Source organism: Suncus etruscus, chromosome 17 (genome assembly GCF_024139225.1).
Source record: "Suncus etruscus isolate mSunEtr1 chromosome 17, mSunEtr1.pri.cur, whole genome shotgun sequence".
Classification (NCBI taxonomy): domain Eukaryota; kingdom Metazoa; phylum Chordata; class Mammalia; order Eulipotyphla; family Soricidae; genus Suncus; species Suncus etruscus.
In genome coordinates this window covers 60,555,108-60,579,576 of record NC_064864.1, presented here as the reverse complement: position 1 = coordinate 60,579,576, position 24,469 = coordinate 60,555,108, and the positions used below count along the sequence as shown (strand labels likewise).

General features: G+C 36.9%; 1 protein-coding gene across 1 annotated transcript in view; it reads left to right on the top strand.

The window, feature by feature from the left end:
* Nucleotides 1-342: 342 nt before the first annotated feature.
* CCDC186 (coiled-coil domain containing 186) overlaps nt 343-24,469 on the top strand; it is a 47,172-nt gene continuing 23,045 nt past the window's right edge. The window contains exons 1-5 of the mRNA XM_049764424.1: nt 343-1,033; nt 7,621-7,747; nt 12,735-12,863; nt 19,283-19,495; nt 21,011-21,130. Of these exons, the coding sequence (XP_049620381.1) occupies nt 372-1,033; nt 7,621-7,747; nt 12,735-12,863; nt 19,283-19,495; nt 21,011-21,130 (1,251 nt within the window). The 5' untranslated portion in view covers nt 343-371. The remainder of the gene's footprint in view (nt 1,034-7,620; nt 7,748-12,734; nt 12,864-19,282; nt 19,496-21,010; nt 21,131-24,469) is intronic.

Here is a 24,469-nt window from a genome sequence, read left to right as displayed (position 1 = left end):
TCTCCCTCATGTTGTTGAGTGATTGCTAAACAATTTGAGGGTACTGAACTTCCAGCTACTTGGTTCCAGTTCCCCAGATCTAATGGGGGTGACTGGGGAATGCCACACTGCCATTTAAGTAAACTAGTGAAGTTGTCTATGTGAATTATGAATGAAAGTTTATGTACGCCTGGCCCACTTGAGTGGGTGGGGGAGTCTTGGTCTTTGCTTCTGCATTTCCTCAAGAAAAAAATTATTGGTAAAATTTGTGACCATGGAAATGTAAGGAAGTAATTGTGGGCTCTTGGTTTTTAAAAAAGTTGTTTTTGGTAAATGTCTGGTGTTCTGCCTTTCTCAGATGTAAAACAAAGATAAGGAGCAGATTTAAAGAAATGCAGAGTGAGTTGGTGTCAGTGAACATGTCAGAGACAGAGCACAAAGACTCCATATCCTCCGACAAAAATCCCGGGACAGCGCTGGAAATGAAGGAAAATGCATGCAACTTTGCTGATGGAGGCAACAACTTAGAAACTGAGCCCAACCTGTTGTCATTAAATTTGGATAAGGCTTTATGTCAGCATACTGAGGACAGTGATCAGACTAAAGCACAGGAAACTGGTATTCCAGATCATGGTGGAGGTGAAGACTCTTGTGCTAAAACAGAAATTTCTGTAAACCCAGAAAATTCTGAACAAAGTACTGATTTTCCTTGGGAAGATTTTGCAAAACAAGTTTCAGAAACACATGAAGTGGAACAGACAGTAACACAGATACTGGCAGAATTAAGGTCCTCTGCCTTAACAGAAGCTACTCATCAAAAGGCTTACTCAGGAAGTCCCTATGATACAGACTGCACCAAGAAATTTATTTCAAAAATAAACACTGTGTCAGCATCAGAGAATCTGTTGGAAGAAATAGAATCTGAGCTCTTATCTAAGGAGTTTACCGAAGAACACCAAGTACCCAATGGACTGAATAAGGGCGAACTTGCTTTAGTGATGTTTGATAAGTGTGTGCAGGATAAGTATTTGCAGCAGGAGCATACCATAAAGAAGTAAGTTTTAATTTTTCTTCAGATTGTTTTTTTAAAGAATACCAATTGAATTCTATTAGGAAGGTGTCATTATGTTCACTTCTTTTTTTTTTTATGTTCACTTCTAATTCAATAATAGACATGTGCATAGATGTTTCAGCAACTATTTACTGAATAATTGAGCAAATGTCATGTGCTAATTATTAATATATACGCAAAAGGAATTTACTTAAAATGTATTATTTGCTAAATAATGTAAACTCGTAACAGATCTGGGAATTATAAAAACTTATTTCTTATGCTGTGAAAAGAATATAGAATGAAATATATCAAAACCAAGAAATTTAGAAGGAAATGGGAATTCACGAAATTTTTTTAAAAGTTCCTTAAAATTCTACTATAGATTCATGGTTAAAAATAATTTCAAGGGCTAGTGTATTTGTCTTGCATCCCATGTCCTCCAAGCACAGCCTGGAGTAACTCTTAAATATCACTGGGTGTGTCTCAAAAACAAAACAACCAAAAAAGCTATTCTAATTTGGAGGCCAGAGAGATAGTACAGCAGGTAAGGTGCTAAGCTTTGCATGCAGCTGGCCTTGGTTCAATCCCCTAGGTCCCTTGAACCCTGCCAAGAATAATTCCCAAGCACAGAATCAGGAATAAGCCCTGACTGCTGCTATATGTGACCCCCCCCCAATCCAAAAATTTAAATTTAGAGACCAACATAATTTACCATTTAGTAAATAGATATTTTTAAATTTATCTTGGATTTGTAGAATTAATTTCTAGTTTGATAATAGTTTAATATTTTTCAACTTTTCCTAATTATATTTTTATTCTAGCTTATATATGCAAATGATGCCTATGTTCTAGTACTCTTTCATATATAACCTTTTAAGAAAATAAAATAAAACATACTATCCTTTAGAAAATAGCTACATAGTACTACATAGTTACATTTTTCTTAAATGAGACTAATAATAGGAGTGATATTTCAGTAGTATGCATGGGGCCTAGGCTTAACCATTTCTGATCCCTGAGCATTAAGCCAGGAATTCCACCTAAGCACCAATAGCTTTGGCCAGAAGCATTTCCCACATCCCCCAAAACAAAACAAAAAACCATACCAAACCTTAGTGTTCTAGGGTTTTTTGGGATGGAAGTGAGTATAAAAAAGTGGAGGCAGAAGTTTGCATTTGATACCATATCCCAGACATTGCTGGCTATGTAATTGTCTTTTACTAATGTTCACCTCGGCACCATTTTCTTGCTCCATGAATCAGTCCTCTCTACATGACTCACCTTCGTTGTTGGATCCAATCAGCTTCAATCTCTTTGCACGTAGGAGCCCTCTTTCTTTTTCTTTTTTAAATTTAATTTTACTTTTAATTGTAGTAAAGTACACATAGCATGAAAGTTATCATAAAAAATATTAACATCATCTGGGCCCAGAGTGATTGCATAGTAGGAAGAGTGTTTGCTTTGCACATGGCTAACCTAGATTTGATCCCCAACATCCCATATGGTCTCCCAACCTTGCCAGGAGTGATTCCTGCTGTGGTCCATCTCCCCACCCCCCTAAAAAAGAATCATTGGATGGTTGAGTTCCAGTCACAATGTTCCAACGCCCATCCCGCCACCAGTGTACATTTTCAGCCACCATTGTACCCAGTTCCCGCCACCAATGTCCCAGTTCCCCTCCCCACCTGCCTCTATTGCAGTCACTGTTATTCTCTATCAACCTCACCTCCTCCATTTTTCCTTTTAGGCACTGGTTTGCAATACTATTACTGAAAGGGTATCATGTATATCATTTATTTTCTTTCAGAACCCATTTCTAACTATCATTTCAACCCAATGATCATTTCCATCTATCATTTGTCACAGTGGCCCCTTCTCTGCAGTTCCTTCTGCCTTGTGGCAAGTTTCCTACCATAGTCCTTTGGACCTTCTTTTCTATTTGTCTTTGGGTATTACTCTCATATTAATGTTTTTATTTTCTTTTTTATATCATGCATGAATATAATTATTCTGTCTGTTCCTCTCCTGCCTCATTTCATTCAGCACAATATTTTGCATGTTCATCTATGCATAAGCAAGTTTTCTGACTTCATTTTACCATTTTATTAAGTATGGTTTGGTACTTTGTGTATACTCATTGTTAAATAGCCAATCCCCATGATTTTTGCATCTTGCAAATTTGGAACTCTGGACCTATTTAACAACTCTTTGTTCTTTCTTCTAGGCCCTAGCCAACAATCATGATGCCTTCTCTGGGTAATAGACCTCCTTACTCTTGATACTTTGTATAAGTGAAATTTTGTAATATCTATCTTTTTGTGACTGTCTTAATTCAGTTAATTCACCTCAGGCCACATCCATATCTCTGCAAGTGTCTGCATTTCCTTTCTTTGTCTTAATTTTTCATTGTATGTACAGTCACATTTTGTTTGGTTATCCATCAGTGACTATTTGAGTTTCTTCTCCAAAGTAACTTTTGGCTGTTGGGACTAATGCTGCTATGAGTAGGAATGAACATATCTTGAGATTCTAGGCCATTGTCAACCTTACTCCATAACTAGCAGCTACCTCTCCCACTCATAGCCTTACTTGAAGGCTACTGTTTATGAATATATATGTATATATATGTATGATTTAATATTTGAAACATCAGTTACTTTATTTCTGGAAGCTTCATTTTCTGGTTACCTGAACCTATTCTTCTAGGATATTATTCCTAATTTCTTTTCTCATTTTCCTTAGCTCTGGATCTTGTGAATTAAAAGAATTACTTCTAGTAATAATGGAAACATGCTTAATTCTATTAATTATGTGCTTGGCATTTTAGGTATGTTAACTCATGGAATTATAACAATCTTTGACATGAATAATAACTCTTTTTACTGGTGAGGTAGCTGAATGATGAAGCTAACTTGGATGTTAATAAATTGCATAGTTAACATCTAAACCTAGTTCATCTGACTGTAGAGAGTTTTTTGTTTATTTGTTTAGAAACTTGAACCAACAAACTTATTTCTTTATTTCTTGTACCTTAGATAAGCTGTAATGACATCCTTGGACAGAGAGATTCTTTACCATCATCTTTGCAACCTATAGCTTCGTGAAGAAATTGTAGAAGCCTACCTGATTCCTTCCATTACTCCTTGTTAGCTAACATAAATAGGATGATCTGGGGTTCAGCACAAAAGTGCCCTGCCTCAACTTGGTAGGCATAGAGTCATCACAAGTGGATAGAAGCACCCAAGATAGGCTGATTTCAGCTGCTTCATGTGCATTTCACTTGCTGTACCTCTTAAGTGCTGTCCTACTGCCTCTTGTAAAGCACCATTTATGCCCACTCCCCATCTGTACTTAACTGGTAAAGCCAAATCCTAACTTAGTTCTGTTGTTGGTAGCAAGGAAAGAGCATTTAGAGAAATTTGTTTTGTTTTTGTTTATTTATTTATTTGGTTTTTTGGGTCACACCTGCTGAGGCTCAGGGGTTACTTCTGGCTATGCGCTCAGAAATTGTTCCTGGCTTGGGGGACCATATGGAATGCTGGGGATTGAACCATGGTCTGTCCTAGGTTAGTGTGTGTAAGGCAAATGCCCTACCACTTGCACCATGGCTCTGGCCCCCAGTTTGAGAAACCTTTAATGATGATATAATTAAGGTAGTTTGTCTGAGACTATTAGGAATACAGAGACGCTGAATTCTTTTCTCTCCGTTCTGTTAGAAGAGTCAGTGGTATCAGGATTGACTTGGGTCAGGGTTGTTTAGACTTGAAGCTGGAATATCCCCACCATTTGCAAACTTCTTTATTGGCTAGATCAGCTTTTTTGTCTGAGGGAGATGACACCAAATGGGATTTTTTGGTTGGCTTTTTAAGATCTAAACTAATGTTTTATGTATATTACCATTTCCAAGTACAATGCTTTGTAATTCAGGTTAGCTTTACAACAACTTATTTTTTCCTATTATTTCATTAAATTTTCTAAAAAGGAAGCTGCCTTCTATTTTCTTTTGGATTAAATTTTATAAATACAACTATTTTCAGATTTTTGTTTCGATATATATTTCTTTATTTTAAAGCATCAATATTTTTATCTAAGGATGCTTCAAAACTGTTACTTATATGCACAACATTCTGACATATAAGAGTAACAGTTTGGAGGTCTTCCTCTTTATATTGTGTTCCTTTGAATTATTGATAAAATTCATTTCAGGATTTTTCTGCCACTAATCCTAGAAATTATTATAATGTGTTCAAAAGGTTTGAATCAACTTGCTGCTGAGTTTTTGTTTTCCAGACATTAATTGGTTTCATTTCTCATTGTATTCTAATGCTCCTTGGAGGCCTACCTTGACAGATGACCTTACCTAAAAGTCACACTTTTATCACTCCTTTCTTTTCATAAATAATATAATTATAATATTATTATTATATATTATATATATATAATATATATAATATATAATAATATATATTATATATATAATATAATAATAATATATATTATATATATAATATTATATATAATAATAATATAATTATAAATAAATAATTTATTTATTTTGGTTTGGGGGGCCACACCCAGGGGCACTCAGAGGTCACTCCTGGCTCTGTGCTTAGAAATAGCCCCTGACAGACTTGGGGGGACCATATAGGATGCCAGGAATCAAACTTGGGTTCGTCCTGGGTTGGTTGAGTGCAAGGCAAACGACCTATCGCTGTGCTATTGCTCTGGCCCTGCATTCAGTGTTTAAACACTGATTCCACCACCAGTATGACATTCACTTCACCAGTTTCTCCAAATCTCCCAACTACCACCATAGCCTGCTTCCATGAAGGCAGAAACAAATCTACTTTATAGTGTTTGTTATAACACAAAGGCTAATGGAATTATCAAGACTCAGATCAGTAAGGGTCAGTGTGAAATAATTGTTATAAATTTCTCCATGGTGCTCCTAAAGTCAGTATCTTATCTAAAGTGGGCCATGGTAGATGTGAGTTGGCCTTCTTGTTACTGTTTAGGTTCACTGAGCTTGGTGTAACTTTCCCATCAGATTTCCTGGGATATTGGATTGACACTACTATAAAATTTTGAGGTGTCTGCAAAATGACTGCAAACAGCCACACTGTTCAGGATTTATAGATCTGAAATAAATTTGGTGACTTGGCAGTTTGATAAGATTAAGTCAAGGAGCTTGGACATTTCCATCAGAAGGTATGGGGAGGTGTTGAACTGCTGTAGTTCATACAGGAAGGGGATTTGCCCTCACTCATTCAGAGCATTTCACAGAGGTATCAGCTGGAACATACTACATGAGAAGTATTGGCCACTATCATTTTCTTTGGGAGCTTGGTAGAGGAGCCAGGCTGTTTTTCTGGCAGGAAGATGGTGGGTGTACTTTGGTTTTCTTAGGATTCAATCACTGTCTGACACATATACATAATTTTTTTTCCTTTCTAGGGTATAAACTCCATGGGTAGGACATTTTTTTTTGTTTCACATTTGATATCTAGAATACTATATAGTGAGTACTTGGATAGCATTTGTTGAGTGAGCAACCTTCAACAAAGACTTGGTTATGAAAATAGACTTGGTTCTAGTTCAGCTATTTGAGCAAGTACTGCAGGGTTTGTTTTGGATCGATAGAATAATATTTTAATAGACTTTGTAATATGAATGACTTGATCGTAAATACTGTACTTAAACTAAACCAAATAAATAGTAATTATGTGATAAAGACAAAGTTATAGTTGTTGCTGGGTAATCTTAAAGATTTTATATTATATGTAACTGGATAAAATCTCTGTGTAAGCTCTTGTTTTATACTGATTACTCTTCTAACTATTAAACTATTATTAAAATAGTTTCTTCTGGGAGGCAGGCTTTGGGTCACACCTGGCAATGCTGAGGCAAGCGTGGGGGACAATATGGGATGTCAGGGATTGAATTTGGGTCAGTCATGTTCAAGGCAAATGCCCTCCCTGCTGTGTTACTGCTCTAGTCGTTATTGAAACAGTTTGAAAATCTAAAGTAAGATTTTTCAAACTCAGCTCTCAACATTTGGGTTTGTAAGACTTTTAAGACTGTCTAGTATATTGTGGAATCTCAAGAAGGGCTTCCACCCACAAAAACCTGTCACAGCCCTCAACCTTCTTGTAGCCAAAAATATCTTCAGGCCAATGGCCTAGGACAAATTGCCCTAATTGCCCTGGCTTAGAGCCACAGATCTGTGGGGTGTTCAAGTACAATAAGAGTGAAGCTTAGAATTGAACTGTCCAAAGACATACACTTGGGAGTGGTTTTATCTGATACTTCATTTGAATTAAAACACAATTTCTTGTACATCAATACCATAAATTTTGAATCTGTTGTAAACCAAGTTAATCTAAATTATAATAAAATTAAAACATGCAATTTCAAGAAAAAGGTGATCATTTTACAAATTCTATATAAATGCATCATTACAAAGGGATTACTTTACTTAGGAATGTAGATTTATTAAACGTAAGTATTGATGTCTTGATCTTCAAACAGATTATATTCCACTTACTCAGTTTTAATTATTTTTCTAATTCTTCCCTTCCTGTGCTTAGGTTAATTAAGGAAAATAAGAAGCACCAGGAACTTATCTTAGACATTTGTTCAGAAAAAGATAATTTAAGAGAAGAATTAAAAAAAAGAACAGAAACAGAGAAGCAGCATATGTGCACAATTAAACAGGTAAAAAGATGGAACAAAAAATATTTAAAGGCAATCTTTCAATTTCTACAATAAACACAATTTCGAAAATTTGTATATAAATAGATGTCCTACAAGTTAAGTCATATTTAAGATGCAGATAATTGCTTGGCATGTAAAGTATAAATACTAATTAAATTTATATACTCTAGGTAATTATAGTTCTTTAATCAGTGCTTCCCAATTTACTTTAAAATTTTTATGTTATTTCATCTACATTCATAAAGTCATTGTAAGATTTATGTTTCCCAGTGTTTTGTAATTTGGCTTTTATGTTTAGTTTGATTCATTTTCATTTAATTTCTTTCTAAACTATGATGTTCCAATTTTCTACTCTTGTGTGTGGCTATTCAGTTGTCCCAAACAGTTGTATGTGACTTCTCAGTATGGAAAATTCTAGTTTGTTGAAAGATCTTTCATATTTATATGAGTTTATTTCTGTACTCCTTTTTTTTTTAATTTCTGTACTCTTATTTCTGTTGAATTAGTTTTTGTTTTAACCAAAGATTACTGTTAATAGTAAGTGTAACATTGAGAATGGAAGGTTTCAAATGCTCTTTTGTAAAAGTTTGTCAGTTCTTAAATCTTTGCATTTCCATATAAATTTTTCTATCAAATAGTTAATTTCTACAGTAAAGAAAGTTTTGTACTTCCTTTGTTAAATTCTGTTGAATTAGTTTTTGTTTTAACCAAAGATTACTGTTAATAGTAAGTTTAACATTGAGAATGGAAGGTTTCAAATGTTCTTTTGTAAAAGTTTGTCAGTTCTCAAATCTTTGCATTTCCATATAAATTTTTCTATTAAATAGTTAATTTCTACAGTAAAGAAAGTTTTGTACTTCCTTTGTTAAATTCTTTCCAAGGCAGTATTTTCTTTCATTGTCATTGTAAGTACAAGTGCTTTCTTTGTTTCATCTTAAACTTGTTCATTGTAAATATGTAAAAGTAATTGATTTTTGCATTTTCTGAAACTTTGCCGAACTTATTATTCTAGAAGGTGTTTTGGTATGTAACTGTCTTAGAATTTTCTGTAGCGTTAGTTCATGTCATCTGCAGTAGACAAGCCTTTTACTTAACTTCCTGCTTGATTGCTTTGGCTGCACAGTCAGTACCAATACATTGTTCAGTAAAAGTCCCATATAGGTCATTAACCTTCTCTTATTTCTCATCTTAGGGGGAACACATTGTCTTTCACGTTAAGTACTATGTTAGCTCTAGTTTTCTTAAATGCCCTTTAACAGTTTGGAGAAGTTCCTTTTTATTTCTAATTTTTGATTTTTTTTTTTTTTGGTTTTTGGGCCACACCCGGCATTTCTCAGGGGTTACTCCTGGCTGTTTGCTCAGAAATAGCTCCTGGCAGGCACGGGGGACCATATGGGACACCGGGATTCGAACCAACCACCTTTGGTCCTGGATAGGCTGCTTACAAGGCAAACACCGCTGTGCTATCTCTCCGGGCCCGAATATTTGTAATCATGACAAAGTGTTGAATTTTATTAGATGCTATTTCTGCCTTGAATGAGATGTGGTTTTGTTTCATTGATAGTGTATTAATTTCTGGATGTTAATACTGTGTTGCGACCCTTTTGGGGCATGGTGTATATTTATTTATTTATTTATTTATTTATTTTTTAATTTTTAAAAGTTTTAGCCATACCTGGCATCTCTCAGGGGTTACTCCTGACTCTGAGCTCAGCAATTACTCCTGGTGGGTTTGGGATGCTGGGGATTTAACTGGGTCAGCTGCATGCAAGGCAAACATCCTCCCTGCTGTGTTATTGCTCTGGCTTCAGTGTACTGTATTTTCTGGTGTATAAGACGACTGGGCGAATAAGATGACCCCCTAATTTTGCAGTTAAAACATAAGTTTAGGCCTATATTCGCTGTATCAGACAGAACGTTCCTGTGCTGCAACTGTATGTACCACAGTGAGCCAATCACAAGCAAAGGTTCAAAGGTTATACTGTAATAGACTTCCTCTCTGACTCTGGCCAATCTGAGCAGGCTTTGTACAGTGTAGATTCGGGTCCAGAACATCGTCTAATTTGCATGCATCAAAAGCCTGCTTGGATTGGCTGAGTTAGAGAGGCGGTACGAGCAGCCTTGCAGTGATTGGTCCCTTATCATAGGCACCTTTACTGGCAATTCCCTGGTGGCGTCAGTTAATCTCCCCCACTACATGAACCAAACAACACCCCATCCTCGGACCCTACCACTGAACCACCAACACGGTTAGCTGGGTTTTGCCAGAAGTGGCCCCCAGATCTCCTAAGTACTGTTTGGGAGGCCCCAAGAAAGAGATTTGGAAACACTGCGGCCGGATATACTTGGCGTATATTCAAAAGTCATCTTATACGTTGGAAAATACAGTATATCTGTTTTTATATATTGCAGGACTGATTTGCTTATATTGTGTGAGAATTTTCTCAATTTTGAATATAAAAATTTTGCTCTTGTAGCTCTTATGGTGCTTTTGTTTTTGGTGTCAAGGTACTATTGCCCTTATAGACTGCATTGAGAAATTTTATTTTAAAGGGAGAAGAGCTTTTAAAGAATTGGTATTATTTTGGGGCCTAGAGAGATGATAGTACAGGGTATAAGGTGTTGCCTTGCATATGGCCTACCAGGGTTTTATTCCGACATCCCAACAATGGTCGGTTCCCTGAGCATCTCTAGGGGTAATCTCTTTAGTGTGGAGCTAGGAGTAACTCTTGAGAATTGATGGGTATGCAACCCCCCAAAATATTACTGTTATTTTAATGTTTGATAGAATTAACCTGTACTAATCTGGACTTGAGTATTTCTCAGAAGGAAGTATTTATTTGTTTTGTTTTGTTCATTTAATCTATTAGGAAATGTTTTTTTTTTTCAGTATAACACTTCTGTAGCTATTATTGTTGGTTTAACATTTTAGGAATTATCATTTAATCTGCTTAATTTTTTATAGTATTTATAGTTATTATTTCCATATGGTATGTATCTTTTGTTTATTATTTTCATCATAGTAATTTCTGAATTTTTTTTTCTTGGTCAGTCTAGTTAAAGTTCTATCCATCAATCACTCTTTAAAAAACAGTTTTGACTGGTGTTACAGCTTAGTGATGCCTTGCAAGTCAGAACCTGAACTCAATCCTGATATAGCTAGAAACCCAAAACAAGCTGAGTTTTTTTTGCTTTAAAATTTCTAGATTTCTTTTCTAGGTGGGGAAGGATAGTGATCCAACCTATGACTTTTGATGCGTAAAACACATACTCTGCACTCAGCTCCATCTCTGTTCCTCTTTTCTCTCTCTTTTTTTTAGTTTGTTTCTATTTCATCTACTTATACCATTCAGTATTCTTTCTCTTGATGGATTTAGGTTTAGTTTGCCACTCTTTTTGTTTGTTTGTTTGTTTGTTTGTTTACTGTCTTAAGATGTAATCTTGAAAAAAAAAGGTGTAATCCTGGGTTATTCGTTTGAAAAATTTTAATATAGTAATTCATTACTTAACAAATGGGGATATGTTCTAAGAAATTCATGGTTAGGAGATTTTATTGTCCAAAAACTGTCAATAAATACAAAATCTACAAGGTTTAGCCTAACATTCACCAGTGCTTTCTTCTATTGTTCTATTGAACCAAATTTACCAGAGTATTTTAAGCAACCATATCTGTTGTTGATGTTTATAGATAATGCATTTCCTTGTAACGCTGACTCTGAATGCATCCAATAAATATATCATTTGTTTTCATTCACTGCCTAGTATTTTCTAATTATTCATGTGATTTCTTTCATTATATATTTTTTATTGACATGCTTGTGATATTTTTTCAAAGTTCTATTGACTTCTAATTTTATTCTATCATGATTGGAGAACATATGTAATGATCTTATTTTAATTTTTTTAAGTTTATTGAGATTTATTTTATGGCCAAGCCTATCCTGGAGAATCGTCCATGAGTACCTGATAAAAATACATGCTTTGTGGTGGCTGGGAATATTATGTAGATGTGTGAGACCAAATGTTTTATAGTTTTTGCTCGATTCTGTTTCCTTATTAATTTTTTGTTTTAATTATTTCTGAAAGTGAGTTTTTGGGTTTTCATCTACTGTTGGTGAGTTTTTTTTCCATTTCTGTGAATTTTTCTTTTTCTTTTTTTTTTTTTTTTGGGTCACACCCGGCAGTGCTCAGGGGTTACTTCTGGCTGTTTGCTCAGAAATAGCTCCTGGCAGGCATGGGGGACCATATGGGACACTGGGATTCGAACCAACCACCTTTGGTCCTGGATTGGCTGCTTGCAAGGCAAACACCACTGTGCTATCTCTCCAGGCCCGTGAATTTTTCTTATAATAATTTACTAAAACCTTATATTTGCTAGGTCTTTCTGTTGGATTGATCTTCTCATGATTAATACATGTTCCTCCATCTCTAGGAACACTTATATTTATTTTCACTTCCTTATGGTTGCTGGCTATATGATATATCTTTTAATAAACTTTCACTTTCAGTTTATTGTTGTCTTTGCATTTAAAGTACCTCTTACCATATCATTGTTGTGTCTTATTTCTTATTTTGGTGTGACTACGTTGTTTTGTTTTCTGTATTTTGATATCATTTAATATACTCGATTTTAATTTTGTTATTCATAGCTTAGTCTGCTTATTTGTTTCATGTCTATTTGCTGCCCATTTTTTCATTATTGAGTTTTTCTACTTTAAATGGATGTAAAATTTAAATTTCTTTCATATTTGCAGTATTTAAGTTAGTTCTTTAGTAATTGCTCTAGCTCACATATATAGCTAATCAGCTTCAGACTTGTATTTAACCAGTTTTAAGCAAATTTAGAATCATTGCTAACATTTACTTTTGATTTCTATAGTTGAATTATATTAATTACATTGTTTATGTTTATTTTGCTTATATTTATTTGAGATATTAGTCTGTTTAATATAGCTGTAAAAATAATTTGTAAACAAATTTTTTGCAGCTAGAATCAAGAATAGAAGAACTTAATAAAGAAGTTAAAGCTTCCAAAGATAGACTTATAGCTCAAGATATTGCAGCTAAAAATGCAATTCAGCAGTTACACAAAGAGATGGCCCATCGGATGGAGCAGGTATTAAAATTTTTGTTTAAAATTTTTACTTCAAGGTTTTATTCATTATGGGATGCCAAGGGTTGTTAAACTCAAGAGCTCACAATATCTCTACCACTAACTTATATATGGTGACGAAACAAATATTTTTGTCATCATCATTACATATAAATTTAGTATAAACCGAGGTGACTCTCTTGTTCATAAATGAAAACTAATTCTATTAAACTATTTGCATTCACATACAGATTTGTTTTACAATACTATGGCAAGGGACTGGAGAGTTAATATAGTAGGCAGAACACTTGCCATGCACTGTTGGCTTGGCTGACTCAGCTTGATCTCCAGTACCTCATATGGTCCCCTGAGCACTGCCAGCAGTGAACCACGAGTGCAGAGCCAGGGGTAAGCCCTGAGTATTGCTGGTATTCTCCCCCAAAAAAGATGAAGAAAAAATTTTTATGGTAATATATGTTTTTTTTGTTTTTTTTTTTTTTTGGTTTTTGGGTCACACCTGGCAGTGCTCAGGGGTTATTCCTGGCTCCAGGCTCAGAAATTGCTCCTGGCAGGCACAGGGGACCATATGGGGCGCCGGGATTCGAACCGATGACCTCCTGCATGAAAGGCAAACGCCTTACCTCCATGCTATCTCTCCGGCCCCATGGTAATATATGTTAACTACCCAAAAAATAAATTAAGGAAGCATTAGAAAAACAAGTTTAGTCTTTATTTGTACTCTTAACTTTTTTTTTTGTATCAAATCCTGCTCCGTCACACTCCATTACTTGTTCCTTAGCTAATTCTTTTTTTTGTTTTTGGGTCACACCCGGCAGTGCTCAGGGGTTATTCCTGGCACTATGCTCAGAAATTGCTCCTGGCAAGCACGGGAGACCATATGGGATGCCGGGATTCTAACCGATGACCTTCTGCATGAAAGGCAAACATCTTACCTCTATGCTATCTCTCTGGCCCCTCCTTAGCTAATTCTTAAATGCTTTGTTTATCTGTTTAACTTCCTACCTGTGTATCAGTCACATGTGTTAGATATATATAATCGTGTTTGGCTGGAATCCTACAGTGTTATATTTGTGGTAACCTTTATTTCCTATTTAATATGTGTTGGTAAACTTGTTGAGGTTCAAAAGAAATGTTTTTAGCAGAGTTTTCGAATTATAGTTGCCAGGTTTCATTAAAGATTCAGTCTTACTCGTCTTTTCTCTTTCCAAGAAATCTTAACAGAATGACTGTTCTGTTTATCCTCCTGATAAATTGTATCAGAAAGGGTCCACTGCTTACACTGAGAGATTGAGTGTGACCATATTCTACCCTGAAAGTACTCCTCCAGGCAGCTTTCCAGAAGGACCTCAGGGAACAGATCATGTGCATCTTAATAATTTTCTTGATCTTTAGCATTCGAAGTATTATATAAATGTAAGTCTATGATGTCAGTTCTCTAACTTTGTACTGATTAACTAGTGAAGCAAATGAAGAGAATTAGACTTAAAGAGCTGTCAATTTAGATTATCTTAGAATCACCTCCTGAGCCTTTTTCTAAACAAAACAGAACTCTGGGGTTTATTTTATATATACTAAAAAACATATTTTATATATATAGTATATATATCATATATATATTAAAGAAGAGTAGCTGTAAAGTTTGAATTCAGAAAGCACAAGTTGGGGCTGGAGAGATAGCATGGAGGCAGGGTGTTTGCCTTGCATGCAGAAGGACTGTGACTCGAATCCTGTCATCCCATGTGGTCCCCTGAGCCTGCCAGGGGCAATTTCTGAGCACAGTGCCAGTAGTAACCCCTGAGCCATGCCGGGTGTGACCCAAACTCCAAAAAAAAAAGCACTAGTTAAGAAACAAGTAAGGGGGCTGGAGCAATAGCACAGCGGTAGGGCATTTGCCTTGCAAGCAGCCGATTCAGGATGGACCTTGGTTCGCTCCCCGGCATCCCATATGGTCCCCCGAGCCAGGAGCCATTTCTGAGCACATAGCCAGGAGTAACCCCTGAGCGTCACAGGGTGTGTACACCCCCCCCAAAAGCAAAAATAATAAAAAGGAAACAAGTAGGATTCAATAGCCAGCTAAAATTGAGGTAAAATACTAGTTCTGCATCTCAGAATATAATCATTCCAATTCAGCACCAATAATTTTGGAGGAAATATAATAAGCATCCTTTTATTTTTTTATTTTTATTTATTTTTGGGGAAGGGGGTTTGTTATGCTATGTTATTACTCTGACCCCAGTAAGCATCCTTTTAATGCACAGGTAAGCTCACAAAGAATGGGAAATCCTTGGGACCAACATTAAAATAAAGTGTGTGGGCCCAGAGAGATAGCACAGCGGCGTTTGCCTTGCAAGCAGCCGATCCAGGACCAAAGGTGGTTGGTTCGAATCCCGGTGTCCCATATGGTCCCCCGTGCCTGCCAGGAGCTATTTCTGAGTAGACAGCCAGGAGTAACCCCTGAGCACTGCCGGGTGTGGCCCAAACCCCCCCCCCCCCCAAAAAAAAAAAGTGTGCTGGACAAAACCTCTCTTGTCTAGTGGCCATTCCAATACTGGACCATCGTAGTGGTAGGAGGAAAGGAAGTGGTCTGCAGAGAATTTACAGAATTGCAGATGACTCGTAATTCTTCAAGTTTGTGATTGAAACTCATCACACACATCTAGTCTGAGAAATTAAGAAAGCTCAAGCTGGAAAATGAATTGGGGTGTGTGTGTATGTATGTGGGAATTTTGCTGACTCATCTGAGGTATGAATGGATCTTTTATAGAAACTGAGGTCATAGTTACTATATTATCATGTTTAATACTCCCACAACTCTCGGAGTAGGTGCTATGTTATCAGGGGTGGTGCTTAGAAATTGAACGTTCACTTCCCTAGTTCCTCCTTTTCTACTGGTTCATGTGTGATTCTTTGAATAATAGGCTGGTTTCTATTGCACATATCATGCTAGGTTAAGACTCCGTTAGTTTACCTCAGCTTTTGTATTTGTCTTTTTCTGTTTTGTTGTTGTTGTTGTTGTTTTTCATCTCGAGTTCCAATGAAACTTTCATGCTGCCTCTAGTTGCCCTATACCTTTCATAAAAAATTCTGAATTCGGGCCCAGAGAGATAGCACAGAGGCGTTTGCCTTGCAAGCAGCCGAACCAGGACCTAAGGTGGTTGGTTCGAATCCTGGTGTCCCATATGGTCCCCCGTGCCTGCCAGGAACTATTTCTGAGCAGACAGCCAGGAGTAACCCCTGAGCACTGCCGGGTGTGGTCCAAAAACAAAAAACAAACAAAAAAAATTCTGAATTCTAAATCCTCCTTTAGAAGCTTCTCATGGCCAGCAAGAGAAAATTTCCACTCATTAGCACTATGACAGATGCTCTGCTTCCTTTCAAGATCTAATCTCTGTCACCTTTTCTGTTTTTTTTTTTTTGGTTTTTGGGGTCACACCAGGTGGTGTTTAGGGGTTACTCCTGGCTATCTGCTCAGAAATAGCCCCTGGCAGTCACGGGGGACCATATGGGACACCGGGATTCGAATTAACCACCTTGGCTCCTGGATCGGCTGCTTGCAAGGCAAACGCCGCTGTGCTATCTCTCTGACCCCAACCTTTTCTGTTTTTATTGTTGTTTTTTTTTATTTTTTGAGGGGGGCCACACCCAGTGACGCTCGGGCTATGTGCTCAGAAATCTTTCCTGGCTTGGGGGACCATATGGGAAACCGGGGATCAAACCCAGGTCCGTCCTGGATCAACCACATGCAAGGCAAAAGCCCTACTGCTGTACTATTGCTCCGTTTTCTGTTTTATAGCATCTTCCTCTACTTCCACCAAACACCAACTGTAAGACCTACAAAAATGACTTGATATTTATTAGATGTATTGTACTATTTTTAATTATTTGCATAAGACATTGTAGCTTGGATTCCTATTCATTGACTAATCCTTGCCTTCTGTTGATTCTACTTATTACTCCAAGCTCAAGAATCGTGTCTCTGGGCCCAGAGGAATGGCTCTACGCTCTTTAGCTGGCCTGCTCTGCAAGCAGAAGTCTGCAAGTTTAGTTTTCATGTTGCCACACATCCCAAGCACAGTGTGGGCAGTTCTGTTTGAGCCAGTCTGCTCTTTAGTCTGCAAGCCCCACCATGGTTATCGGGTTCCAGCCACACCATATGTGTATGTGTGCTCCATAACAAAGAATGATGAACCCCCTATCCCCTGGGGAAAGATCTGAGTCCACAACTAGGAAGTATGATGGGGCAAACCCTGGGGGCACCACAGGGAGCACTGCAACCAGAAAGTGTGCGAGTGCCACCTTGCACAGGGGCCTTTCACACAGAAGGAAGGAACTGCTCTGTGCTCCCTCTCAAACCCCACAATTGATTTGTTTTGTTTCCTGGAGCTTGTACACGATGATGAATACAGGTTTCTGGTTAAGTGGACAACCATTAATTGTCATTTTCTAAGTATAGTTATTTAATTACCTCAAAATCTAGCTCATTGCCGTAGCCATTTCCAGCACATTTTTCTCACTCTCTGTCCACTAACATTTTCAAATTCCCAGGGCTCTCTGACTTCCCTCTTTCAAAGTTAGCTTTAATTTCTCTGAAAATTAGCATTTAATTTCTCTGAAAATTTAATGAGGAAAAACCCTAATTGCCTTATTTTTAAAATACTTTTATGCATAAGTGTATTACTTTGAGTGTTGGCTTCACAAGCTTATCAGCGTTCAGAAATTCATGAAATGGTATTTTATTAGTTACTTTTTCATAGAGCATGAACATAGGAGTTTTTCCTGGCCTTACCTGATACTAAATTTTCTTCAGTTCAATTGCCATTAACATTTGATGTTAACCATTAGATGTTGAATAGCCCCCAAAGATTGTTTCCATCTTCTATACAATAAATATACTAAGTTCTTACTTAGATTCTTGGAAACTGACTTTAGTGTGCAATACATGATAGGACTAGTTGAATCCTAGGTAATTGTCATAGGTAATCCTGATCATAGACACATTGACTGACGTGAAGACCTCAAACTCTAGTATTCACTATTAAGCAACTATTAGTGTTCCTTCATTTTCCACTCTGCTTATTTTATTGCAAGTTCATGGGTGGCCAGAGCCTACCCCTTGGCTGAATCGGATACAGATGAGGACCTGATTTGGTCCTTCCATCACAGGGTGTCCTCACTTATACTCGTAAACATACACAAAGGCTCAAATTGAGACAGTGCAGTGTATCTCATGTGCATGTCTTTGGCACATGGGAAGAAAACAGACCAGGAGAGAATCCTTGCAGACCTGGGAGAAATGTGAACCTTCGCACTGATCAGGACCCTGGCTACAAGTCATTGATTATTATTTTTTTTTTGCCAAGGTTATACAGAAGTGACATTAACTGAGGACCTGCTGTGCTCCCTCATATCTGAAAACTTAATTTTCTAAAGTGAAGGGGCTCTCTGTGCTAGCTTTTATTGTATGAGGTTTTAGAATATGGAACACAGGCTGTGTTTATGGGGAACTATAATCTAACTATATAGCTGTCATCATTAATCTAGTTTTGTGCTTATTAGGTGCAAAATCTGGTAGAAGAGTTTTCAGATATAGAAGACCAGCTAATCATAAATAGCCTGTGATTATTTTTGCAAGGAAACGAAGACAGATTATCAGCCACTACAGCCAGGGTCCTGGCAGAAGAGGGATGATTTTGACTTGATGGTTTAATAAAAGGACACAGGACACTGAACAAGGGAAAATGCTGAAACTTATGACTAATGGAGAATCCTTTATCATTCTTGGGCCAAATGAATAGGAGAAGGAGCAGGTAGTGTGATCCAAGAAGAGACCTAGAGAAGGGTGCCTGGTATCATATCTCTAAGGACAAGCCAGTTGCCTTTGGCCATCCTGTGCTAATTTGAGTCTCATCTCAGGCTCACCTATATATTGACAATTTGCCTGATTCTGACCAAACCTGGCTGGAAGTGTGAGGGATTGGAGATCCTATGATCTTCCCTAAATATGAGAAGGTATAGGAAATGGGAAAGTGGACCTGGAGCAATAAATAGAAATAGCAACTATATTTGTGAAAAAAAAAAAAGGCATAGAAAAGAATAAAAGCAAATACTATAGTTAAATTTTTTTCTTTTTCTTTTGGTTTTTGGGCCACATCCAGTGCCACTTAGGGGTTACTCCTGGCTATGCGCTCAGAAATCACTCCTGCCTTGGGAGACCATATGGGATGCTGGGGGATTGAACCACGGTCCATCTTAGGCTAGTGTGGGCAAGAGAGATGCCTTACCCCTTGCATCACTGCTCTGGCCCCCAGATTCTTTTAAAATTTTATTCTAAGTCTGTTGTGCAAAACCAAAAAATACAGGAAAGTTTATTTTCATTTGAAAAAAGTATTTTTTAATTAATGTTGGGTACTTTATTTTTAAAGGCCAGCAAGAAATGTGAAGATGCTCGCCAGGAAAAGGAAGCCATGGTGATGAAGTACGTAAGGGGTGAGAAAGAATCATTAGACCTTCGAAAAGAAAAAGAGGTACTGGAGAGAAAACTGAGAGATGCAAATAAGGAAGCTGAGAAAAACATTAACAAAATTAAGCAGCTTTCTCAGGAGAAAGGACGGTTACACCAACTGTATGAATCAAAGGTAAAATTTTGCTTTGTAAATCTCATTTGAAATTATTTTGTTCGGTCTTTATCAAATAATTGGAACTTAAATGTTTAAACCACTATTAACCATAATTTTGAAGAGTTAAAACCATAAGTTTGAAGAGCTTATCTTCTAAAAACGCAAACACTTAAGTAATTTCAGTATTTTGGTACCTGTCTTCAAAAAAAAAGTATTTGCTGGAGGAAGATGAGATGTTGGCCATGTTGTTTATTAGGTAATTTTTCTTGGTAGACCTTTTAGAAAACTTTTCCTTCAAACCTGTGTGGTGAAGAAGTGAGTTTATGCCTTTAAGAAGATCTTATTTTGGGCCCGAAGAGATAGCACAGCGGAGTTTGCCTTGCAAGCAGCCGATCCAGGACCAAAGGTGGTTGGTTCGAATCCCGGTGTCCCCATATGGTCCCCCGTGCCTGCCAGGAGCTATTTCTGAGCAGACAGCCAGGAGTAACCCCTGAGCACCGCCGGGTGTGGCCCAAAAACCAAAAACCAAAAAAAAAAAGAAGATCTTATTTTGGTAAAGTACAGTATCAAGTGTGAATAGTTTTTAAGCCAAAGTTGTAATTTGACAAGAATATTAATATGACCATTATTCACCATAGGATTAATATATTTCTTAGAGAAAAACATTCTTGCATGCTGTCCAAGGAGATAGAGTTACTAAGATACTCAGAGCCTTTGCTACTAATTACCAGCCTTGTGACTTGTATGTATTTGGAATGTAGTATCATTTCTTAATGATGAACATTCATTATTTATTAAATATTAAATATTTATTTATTAATGATATTTATTAAATATCATTATTTATTAAATTTTAGTTTAGGAATGATTTCAAGAATTCTGACAAAGCCAATTTATGATTTGTGAATTTTTGTTTCTGTTTCTTTGTTTTGGGCCTGGTGGTGGTCAGGTGCTACTCCTGGCTTTGTGCTCAAGGGTTATTCCTGCTGGTGCTTGCCAATTCTAGCTCCTTACTGGTATACTATTTTTCAGGTCTAGCTATAGTTAAGATTTTTTTGTGGGGAAGGCTGGAGCAGTAGCACAGCAAGTAAGGAACTAGGCCTAGTTTTGACCTAGTTGACCTAGTTTTAATCCTTTTCACTCCATATGGTCCCATAACCACTGCCAGGAATGATCCCTGAATAGGGAGCCAAGAGTAAGCCCTGAGAACTACTAGATATGGCTTCCTGTCCAAAGAGAATCCACAGTTGTTCCTTCTTAGAATTATTTAATAAGATAACCAAAACAAAGAGTTGTTTTGTTTTGGTGATTTCAGAAATGAACCCAGGACCTCAGGTATGTTAGTTAAGTGCTCTGCCACAGAGCTATATTCTTAGCTCTTGATTTGAACTTCAAAACCCATTTTACAGTTGGTGACACTTCATGCCACAGTTTTGAAACTAAAGTATTATTACATGGATTATTTTGAGGTGATAACAAATAATTGGTTTATTTTAAAATGAGAAATAAGACCTAGTGATGTTGTGATTTTAGGAAGGTGAAACTGCGAGACTTATCAGAGAGATGGACAAATTAAAAGAAGATATCAGCTCTCATATCATTAAAGTAAAATGGGCACAGAACAAATTAAAAGCAGAAATGGATTTACATAAGGTGAGTATGGTTATGCATGGAAAGATACTAGATTGTGTTTGAAGAGCGAATGCAGTAACAGTTATGGAGGCATGGACCCTAATTCAGTGCTTTCTTCCAATAGCTTGGTGATGGTGAAAAAATAATTTGTGGCATGATTCTTGGACTAGGATATAAATTTTATCATTCAGTGCTTACAGTGTTCACTATTCTTTGTTCTTTCAAAATTTTGGGGTATGCTGTATTTTAAACATTAGCAGAAATTCAAGGGAAATGGTTATTTAAAAAATTAAAGCAAAAAATTTTACAAAATATCAGTGATACTCAAAATCTTACAATTGTAAATTTTAAGGATTTTCCTTATACATCGATGCTATATCAAATATCACTATGAAATTCATTGTCATTATAAATATTACCTGAAATAATGATTTTAAATGCTCACAGCTGTTGTTAGAGACAGAACAGATCTAAAGAAGCTGTCAGGTGCAGTGAAAGCACAGCTATGAAGTGTGACTGATGGTGTGATGACACTCGCTCATGTTTTCAGAAAGGCGCTTAATGATGCTTTGTGGAACCACAACCAGAGGTTATCTTGTTAAGTAATTCCAAGGTGGAAGAACTGTTAGTAATCTTGGGTCTTTGTATACTATAGAAAACAATTGTAGGGAGTTTTCTGTGCTCACAATAAGAATGTGATAGAGAAAACTGGATTTCCTTGATGTTCTAGGCTGACTATCCTTCAGTCTGTATGTGAGGAAATGAGACACAGAACCAATTGCTGGAAAGTACTGAGGCAACAGGCTCTAGGGTTCACATGGGGGCTATAAAATCATTTAGACTTCTCTTTTTTTTTGATTTTGGTATGTGGAATTAAAATTTCCACTCCTGCTACAGGAATAATTTCAAAATTTCCTGAGTATGGCAAGATCTGAATTTGGCCATATTTTCTGCATCTGGCACTTTCTATATGGTGGTGTATCATACTGATAGACAGGGTTTGAGTACTTACTACATTGGTTGTGTTGAGAAGAGAAAGACTCAGGTCTTCTTTGGGCAATATGTGCTCAAAGAATGAATGATAACTTATTTATTAAATAACTAAATCTATAAGCAAATGTACTTACAAGATAGGACACATGAAACAGAAATGGTTAAGGCTGATGTCCAATGAATTGATAGAAAATGAAATTAAGTATATTTAAACGAGTGTGTGGAAATTAAGATTTTATGGGTTCTTTTTTGTTGTTTTTCATTTTTTGGGACCACACTGTCTGCTGTTCAGGGATTGTCTGAAGTGCTCAGGAGACCATTGTGAATGAAAGATCAATTGCAGATATCCTGCTAGCAAAGCTTCTATTCTAGCCTCTGAGCTCTCTCCTGGGAACACAGTAAGGCTTGGTTAATAGTTACAGAGCCAGAAATGACATAGATGACAGTTGTATTATAGCTAAGATTTGGAATCAACCTAGATGTCTAGCAGCAGATGAGTGGCTCATGAAGATGTGGTACATACATAGAATGGAATACTACATAGCTGTAAGGAATGACGCAATCATGCAATTTATAGCAAATGGGTGGAACTAAATGAATAAGGCAGAAGAAGGATAAATACAGAATAATAACACTTACATGTGGTATTTAGAATAACTACAAGAAGAAACACAGTGGTCTAAAAGGTAGTTGTCTCGAATACTCTTGGCTCCAGAGTATACCAAGGAGAAGGAAAGAACCTTGAGTGGAAGAGGAGTAACAAAGATATGAAAGGTTGGGGGCCAGTAGTCAAGTGGTGTAAGGTGCACTGGCAGTGTTAAAAAAGGGCAAAACTAAATATCCAAGCCAATGGCAACAACAGTGGAAAATCTAGAGACCCAAACTCTAAACTTAAAATGGGCCTGTTATACTAGCAGACTAGGGCACAGGGGAAGTAGTATGGGATGCACTTGGGAAAAAATTGATGGAGGGAGGTGGACACTGGTGATGGGATTGGCTCTGATTCATTTATATGTCTTAAACCCATCTATGAAGGACTTTGTAAATCACAAAGGTTTCAATAAAATTAAAATAAAACCCCCCAGGGGCCGGAGAGATAGCATGGAGGTAAGGCGTTTGCCTTGCATACAGGACGGTAGTTCGAATCCCAGCATCCCAGCATCCCATATGGTCCCCTGAGCCTGCCAGGAGCGATTCCTGAGCGTAGAGCCAGGAGGAACCCCTGAGCACTTCAGGTGTGATCCTAAAACCAAAAAACTAAAACTAAATAATAAATAGTTGTAGATAGAATCCATAAACTTAGGTAGGTTGATAAAAATGTATGAGTAAATTAAGGGGAGACATGGGAAATTTAAAAATGACCAAGTTGATACAATGTCTAAGGTGAAAAAAATATCCTGGGTAATTAACAGGAGAGTTGGCTCTATAGAAGACAAGGTTCAGAGCTTGTCTTTTTGAACATAGTTACATAACAACAGAAGCTGAAGGTTAGTTCCTGAAATGTTACTGAGGTGTTAAAATTTCTACCCAGAATCACATATTCACATATTCAATGGGTTTCTTGACATGACTATCTTAGATAACTTAATGCTTATATCAAATGTAGCTTCCGAAATGGGCCAGGTTGTGTGCCCTTTGCTTCTATTTTGCCCCCATTTCAGTAAATGCATTGTATTTTTTTGAGTTGCCACCAGAGACTGTAGCTGAGTCCTCTTTTGCTCTTAGTCACCACATTCGGTCTTTTACTTGATCTTTTTCAGAATATTTCAAGTCTTTGCTATTCTGTCACCTCAACAACTTTTGTGTTCTATTTTTTAATATTTTGTGAGGGTATTTTGAGATTGTTTGTTTTCTTATACTGTTTCCCCTGAGATAGAAAAGTTCCTGATACAGTCTAGTGCCCAAAGAGTATTGAATATTAATCGGTAAAGGATGTAGCAGTATTCAGTACCCTAAACAAAGTACATTTATTGCAATTCTCACTTTTCTGTTACTTTATTAAATGATTTACTTATTTTACATGTATTTGGCATACAGGAGTTTGTTTCTCTTTTTGAGTGAATGAAATGGTCCTGGTTATGTGCCAAACTGATTTAGTTATTGATTATACAGAGGTGAGCAGGGCAGTTTGTCTTTGTCTCCCTCTCCCTTGCCTTTTTTTCTTTCTTCTCTCCATTCCCCTCTTGTAGTTGTAAGTATATAGCAGTATTTCAGATGGTAGATTGTCTAAAACCAGAAATGGTATTGAGCAGCAGTATGTGAAGGACACATACCATTTATCAGGGGTCTCAAACTCAATTTACCTGCGGGACGCAGGAGGCAAAGTCGGGGTGATCCTTGAGTGCAAAGTCAGTAGTAAGTCTTCAA